General features: G+C 40.6%; 1 protein-coding gene across 1 annotated transcript; it reads right to left on the reverse strand.

Annotated features, from left to right (window-relative positions):
• Positions 1 to 295: 295 nt before the first annotated feature.
• Positions 296 to 1,453, reverse strand: LOC115776653 (trace amine-associated receptor 8c-like). The gene is made up of 2 exons (XM_030724376.1): positions 1,290 to 1,453; positions 296 to 1,112 (listed from the first exon to the last, which is right to left on the reverse strand). Exons 1-2 carry the CDS (start codon positions 1,451 to 1,453, stop codon positions 296 to 298), a joined length of 981 nt encoding a protein of 326 aa, XP_030580236.1.
• Positions 1,454 to 7,878: the final 6,425 nt, after the last annotated feature.

Raw genomic sequence — 7,878 nt, forward strand, 5'->3', positions numbered from 1 at the left:
AGTTCATTACAGTAATTGTGCTTGTTGATTCACCATGAATGATTTATTAACACTACTCGGACCGAATTTTTTTGTTTCAGCTCCAGGAAGTACCTATAAGTAAAAATAGCAGATTGCACATTCATTTAAATTGTGGATACAAACACATGATTGTGTCATTGTGGAACAGACAACTAGAACACTACAGATGAAACCCTAAACATTGTAGCGATATATTTTATCAGACTTCTAGACATTTAAATTTCACTTATCATTTATCTATTCTTCATAGTGTCAGTGCCTGCAATGCTTTTCTCTACAGTATACTGGCCTCACTGGAGCCATGCCTAAATATCTTAAATGTAACAATGAGCTTAACAGATTTCCGAAACCAGGGGTAGCAAAAAGTGTAAATTAATGGGTTCACACAAGAGTTAAAATTTAAAAGCAAGAACTCTAAAGGTACAGATGTAACATTAAAGAAGCTATTCTGGCCTACCATTGAGGAGCAGAAAAATGGGAAAAAACATATAAGAAAAGCAATGACAAGTACACCGAGAGTCTTGGCTGCTTTTATCTCAGATTTCTTAGCTAGCACCGTCTCTGACCCCTGGATTCTGACAGCAGTAATATGAGAGCGCATTGCACGTGCCTGAGATACAGCCACCACAAATACTCTTAGATACAGAACTATGATGACAGTCACGGGGCCAACAAAGGTCAAAATAAAGTCAACAATTCCAACAAAGTAGACAATAACAACTACACATTCACCATAACAGGAATTATACCTGCCCGGCTGCTTGAAATTATCCTTCATTATAAGACTGTTATATAGAATGGCGCAGCCCCAACAAACACAAATACAAACTGAAACTCTTTTTAGTGTAATTTTGGTGGGATAACGCAGAGGGTCACAAATGGCTACATAGCGGTCAGCCGATATGAGCACTATGGTTCCTATTGAGGTAGAAATGGCAACATAATCTAAAGTGCAATACAGAGCACACATGTGGTCACCAAGAAACCAGCAGCCATCTAAGAGGTTAATCTGACAAGACATGATGAGGCCCACGAAGAAATCTGAGACGGCGAGAGAGAGGAGGAGGAGGTTGGCTGGAGTGTGCAGCTGCCTGGATTAAAACAGAGCATTGCATTGTTTGTATAGTGTAATAGCAACTCCTTTATAGCACTCAGAAAACAAAATCTGTGAGAAAATGGCAAAAGCATGATAATAAAAAAAAAAACTTGCATTACTTTTACAAGAAACATTAATTTTCTGTCACTAAAATAATAAAATATGTCAATACTTGAAGTGGGCGATGGAGATGATGACAAGTAGGTTCAGAACTACAGTAAGTAGAGAAACGAAAGACAAGAGAATGTAAATAAACACAGCCTCAATTTGTGGGCGTTTTGGCCTAACACAGGAGGAGTTGAGGAGTTTTGGAAAGCAGAGTTCAGTTTCTTCCATTGTTAGAGAAAGACAGAGAAGGAAGCTGAGCGCAGGCAGCTTTGTGACTGAGCCCCTTTTTGTTCGTATCACAGTAAAGTCCCTCCCCCCACTTTTCCCTTCTGACGTCTCCTTTTTTTCTCTTGTTTTACCTACTCTATATTATTAGTCATGATGTGAGGTGAAAAATCTTGGAGTCATTTTTGACCATGATGTGTCCTTCAATGCACATATTAAACAAATATGTAGGACTGCTTTCTTGCATTTGTTCCTTTAGGCTTAAAACTTTCCTTTATGATCAAACTTGCAAAAATAAATTTGTGTGTGAAAAACAAAACTAACAAAGCATGTTACGCACACCAACAATTTTGTTGAGTTGTGATTGAGTGGGCGTTTGTGTCTGTGTCATGTTTGTGTCTGTGTCATGGAACGTACTTACCAATGAGGGCAAAACGCTGCAGCTCCACCCATCAGAAGCCAGAGGCAGGTACGGAAAGCCCCCGGAAACCCAGGCCACCAGCAGCCCACCAAGAGCCAGGAAGACCCCCGGCCACTCAGTCCAAAGACAACCGCACACCTACCCCAGCAGACGGGAGAGGGTGGTCTCAGACGGAGCCCCCCCAGTCGAGGAGCGAGGGCTCCAGGGATGATCAAACTTAAAGATAGGGCTGGATCAGATGACTCAGAACCATCACGTCCAAGGATTTCTATGCCCTGTATGTGTTTATATACCACTCTGCATTTAGCAGCTACATGATGATGGATATCACAGAAACTCAGATCCACCCTATCACTATCAGTGATCATGCACCGTTGTCTATGTCTCTGACACAGAAAAGAGTCACACCACCAATCAAGAACTGGAGATTTAATACATCATTACTTAAAGAACAAGATTTCATTAATTATTTCAAAAACGAGTGGGGTATATATCTAGAAAATAATGATCTGCCAGGAATATCACCATGTGTTCTTTGGGAAGCAGGAAAGGCAGTAATGCAGGGCAAAATAATATCTTACTGCTCGCATAAGAAAAATAATGAAAACGCACTTGTGTTAGAATTAGAAGAAAAAATTAAATCTTTAGAAACTGCCTATGCTACTTCACCACAAGAACATATAATTCACAATTTGAGAAAACTAAAAGAAAACTAAAATTGGAATTAAATGAAATAACTGATAAGAAGACACCATTTCTGTTGCAGAGGCTGCGTTTGGAAAACTTTGAACATGGAAATAAATCTGGAAAATTCCTGGCCAACCAGTTAAAACTGAATAGTTATTTCTTCTATTAAAGACACAACTGATAACATTATTCATGACCCACAACAAATAAATAAATGTTTCAAAGACTTTTATGAAGCTTTATACTCATCACAGATTAATCCATCTGATACTCCTATTGAAGAATTTCTTAATAATATAAATCTACCAAAGCTAAATGATGAAATGGTTGCAGCTCTGGATTTGCGTCTTTCATTATCTGAATTTAATGAAGCAATACAGCATCTCCCAAATAATAAAGCCCCAGGCCCAGATGGTTTTCCAGCAGAGTTTTATAAAGAATTTTGAGCTAGCACCCATTTTTTTTCAGAATGGTGCCTCAGATTCAGAATAATCACGTTATCTCCAAACATGAACTCTGCTAACATTAGCCTGCTCCTTAAACCAGGCAAAGACCCCACACTCCCATCCAGCTACAGGCCAATCTCTCTTATTAATGTAGACCTTAAAATAATTTACAAAGTCCTTGCCAGAAGATTAGAAAAAAAATCACTCCATCTATTATACATCCGGACCAAACAGGTTTTTATCAAGGGTATGCACTCAACCAATAATGCACGCAGACTAATAAATATAATAGATTACTGTTCCATTAACCAATTAGAAACCACAGTTGTCTCTTTAGATGCAGAGAAAGCATTTGACCAGGTAAATTGGAAATTTCTGTTAGCAGCTCTACACAAATTTGGATTTGGTTCATCCTTCATAAATTGTATCAGAACACTATACAGCTCTCCAAATGCACGTGTTAGGACAAATGATATTATTTCCCAAGCTTCAATCTGCAGAGGGGAGGGCTGACTGCTCTCTCCTTCACTTTTTGTCATGTTCATCGAGCCACTAGCAGCATTATTATTAGATATTAAAGGATATTAAAGGAATTCAAACAGAAAACACAGACCATAAGATAAGCCTTTATGCTGATGATGTTTTACTTTTCCTTGGGAACTCACAAACCTCTCTTCTGAAGACAATCACACTTATAGATAAATTTTCATCTATATCAGACTACTCCATCAACTGGAGTAAATCAACATTTTTACCTTTGAATTGTAACTATCGGAATACCACCACTACCTCACTACAGTCAGGCAACGTTAGATATTTAGGTATAAATTTTTCCAACAGGCTGTCAGACCTGGTACGATTGAATCATATTCCTCTACTAAAAACAATAGAGGATGACCTCACACGCTGGAACTTTCTATCTATATCTATGATGGAAAGAGGTGCCACAGTAAAAATGATGATTCTACCTAAAATCAGTTATCTGTTTTCACTGATCCCTAATAAACCTTCTGTTGCTTGGTTTAAGTCATTAGACTCAAAAATTTCAAAATTTTTATGGAAAAATAAAACCTCAAGAATAAGTTTGAAGACATTACAAAAGCTAAAATTGTGCTCAAATTGTGGGCAAGAAAACTTCTGCTCACATACAACCTATGCACAAAAAAGACAACTTAGGGGATAATGCCCAATTCGACAAAAGCATATAAAGCGAAACGTGAGGCATCCAAACAAACAAAGCTGTTTGACTACAACCTCCGTGGTGAAGCGCACCAAGTTAGCAAGAACATGGCTACAGCCTTTTATCGAGCTGCGCGGGATAAAAAAGATGTCTATTACAAGGACCAGCAAGTTCGCTTCTATCCTGACTTGGCCATGGGGGTGCACCAGCTGAGGAAAAAATTCGATCCGATTCGTGAGGAGCTGCGCATACTAGGCATTCGGCACGGACTGACTCACCTGGCTACGCTCCTAGTGACTTATGAAAACAAAACACATACATTCAAAACACCCGCGGAGGCAAGAGTGTTTCTCAAGAAAATCCAAGATGGCTCAGAACACACAGAGCAATAATTAAGAATCGAAACTTGTCAATATGGTATGTGGTCAGGTATTGTTAAGACACAAATGACTGAAATCATTGATGTAACAAATTTTTTTCTATCTTTTTTCATACAACACATTTGATCTGGTATACTTATGTCCCTAAATGTGCAACGCTAATTAGTATAATGAGAAGTTATCCTTTATCCCCTTAACTGGCGGCGCCAAAATCACCAAAAACGCCTGAAAAAGCATACCCAAATTAAATCAGCTGCTGTTCCTGAACTCTTTGGAGTACATGCAAAAGCTTGATCTCTTTGTAAAGAAGACAAGCTATATTTTTCATTTCTGCAGTCAAAAATGCTGTAACTGTAATGAGTATGTAGCTATTAAGTTTGGAACACAGAAAAATTAGACAATTTTTACCTCGCCTGGATTTTTCCTGTTAGTTTTTATCTAATTAAACACTGAGTGTAGAAGGTATGGATTGGAAAATATAATGAAGCTGTAGAATCAAGTCTTTTTACCGTGTATTTCAAATTTTATCAAGATTGCACAAAAACCTACTGTTTTGTAAAGGTTTTTGTGTGTTGATCTCAGGTGTGGTCTTGCTTGTGCCATTTGGAGATGGCCAAGTGCCACATGTGAGCAGCCTTTGTTATACAGACTGCAAATGGCTGTAACTCCTCAATGCTTCAACATACAGTCATCAATGAGGGCTCTAATCAAAGATACTACCCTGAGGAATCCTCTGATATACACAAAGTTACTGATAGTACAAAATAATTACAATTATAGACATATAAATCAGAGGTTGCCCTAATTTGTAAAAGAAGGAAAATGTTAGGCCTTCATTCACAACCCCCCCCCCCCCCAAGTCTATTTTCAGTGATTCCTTCACACACCCAAAATAAATAAATTATATATTGATCAAAAGTTACAGTAAATGTAAACACTACATATACACATAAAATAAAAAACCACAATCCTCCCAATAGTCCTTCTCTGATACACAACTTACAACGCCCCCACCCCCACAAACAAAACGTACACAAAGCCCACCACAAAGCAGAAAACTTTCTGTAAAACTTTAGACACTTAACTGGTCAAAAAAAAGCTCTGAGCCTTTGTCCTCCTCATCCTCATTACATCTAAACGGCATATAATACGACGACGAGCTGAGAATAAAACGTAACACGTACCGTGGTTCACCGTTGGAGTACAGCTGTTCGTTGTGGAGATTCCGTAAAACCGGTCGAATCAGCGATTAAATCCTCTAATAAACAATAATCCACGGGCCTTGGGGGGATGGTGTGGATGGGCGCTGTTGTCCAGTGCGCATGTTACATCTGTCCCCCCAATTTTAATAGCACTATAGCTTTCATACAGTCATGTACATTCATTCATACATGCACCCACATAGACCAAACATATCATCCCAAACATTTTGAGTGGGAGGAGGGGGTGGGCGGGTCTTCCCACACCCGGGTTTCGTGCACCCTGCCGGGGGTAGGGACTGGCTAGTAGTTCGGGGCTGGGTTGGCTGCTTCTCTGGGGCGCTGCTGGCTCAGTGCTGGTGCCTGCTTGCCCACACTGAATGTCCATGTATGGTCTGTGTATATGAGCATGGGTGTGTGACTGGCATGTATGTGTGTGTATGACTACCGCTCCCCGCTGCTCCCCACGGATTGTCACGGCCGCCCCTGGGATGTGGGTGCCTGGGGGGTCCTGGGGTGCATGGTTGGGTGTCCTGGCGTGGTTTCTGGCCCGCTCCCTTGGCGGCTGTGGCCTGGGGGTGGCTCGGGCCTCTTTGGCGTCAGGGGGGGGGTTCTGCTGGGTGTCGGGTGGTTCCTGGGCGCCTGGGGCCTCGGGGCTGCATTCTTGGCTCGTGCTGGGGGGGGCCGGCCTGCCGGAGGGGCGGGCTGCTCATTGCCTCTGGCTCTCTGGGCTCTTGCCCGTTGGCCGTGGGGGCCCCGTCTGGGGTCTTCCTCCTCTCTGGTGTGCGTGCAGTTGCCATTGGAATGTGTGGTCCCGGGTCTTCTGTGCTCCTGGTGGGCTGTGGAAGACCCGGGTCCCCTGGGTCTTTCTCTGGCTTCCTCTAGATCCCATGGGAGGGTGGTTGCGGCTTCTTGTCCTCATTATTGAGTACGTTCCATGACAGAGGAATACATATACATTACTACAAAGTACAGCAAGACTCTGTGTGTGTGTGTGTGTGTATATGCATGCATGTATGTGTATGTATATATATATATATATATATATATATATATATATATATATATATATATATGTGTATATATATATATGTGTATGTGTATGTATGTGTATATATATATATATATATATATATATATGTGTGAAGGTGTATGTATGTATGTGTAGCTCTTATCTTCTATTTTTTTTCCTGCCCCCCCCTTTTTCTTTTTTTCCCTTTTTCTTTTTCTATTTTTCCTCTCCATCTCTCTCTTCTTCTTTCTCTGCCTGTCAGATCTGGCAAGAATAAATAAAATAAAATAAATAAAATAAAAAAAAAAAAAAATACAATTAACAAGAATAGCCTATAGAAAATAATTATAGAGCACGTCTTGTAAAAGCAAATATGTTTGGTACAATAATGCCTTCGGATTATCATTCCGATTGCGAAAATTGCCAGACATGACAGGTCAAAAAAAAAAACAATAATCCCATCTCGTGAGTCATTTCGTCACTTCGTTGAATAAATATAGTCTGTTTTTGATGCATTCCGACAATCTGTTGGCGAGAAAAAGCTTTGTAAACACTGTTTACGCACGACTGCACACAGACTCTCACTTCCTGCTCAGTTTCACGCACGGAGGACGCACTGATTACGCAGGGAGTTTATGGTTTCATATGAAAACCCACCCCATAGCGCCATATACCCACGTGTCAGGAATTTTATTGGCTATACATCTGTGGTTTCGGATATTGGGTCAGAGTCGACCAATCAGAACGATTGGACAAGATTTGGGGGCAGGTCCAGAAAAGTCACATGACACTGTCTGGTTATTATTGGCTCTGGAAAACCCATTTCATAACATGATTGGACAAATGAGGTGTCAATCCAATTCTGAGGGTCTAGTCTGTCATATAAAAGCATCGTAAGGGCGAACTGCAGCGTAACTGTGATGCTATGAGGCTTCAAAGTCGGAAATCACTACAGAGGGCCCGGTGGCGGGCCCTTGCCAGTTAACAGGTTAATAGTCACATCTACATAGAATAGTTAATGCCGAATTAATTAGCATAGTGTATTGTCATTTGTTTTGGTTCCTCCCCCGTTTTCAACATTGTTGTTCTAGATCACCTTTGGA

This window comes from Archocentrus centrarchus, unplaced genomic scaffold (genome assembly GCF_007364275.1).
Source record: "Archocentrus centrarchus isolate MPI-CPG fArcCen1 unplaced genomic scaffold, fArcCen1 scaffold_36_ctg1, whole genome shotgun sequence".
Classification (NCBI taxonomy): Eukaryota; Metazoa; Chordata; class Actinopteri; order Cichliformes; family Cichlidae; genus Archocentrus; species Archocentrus centrarchus.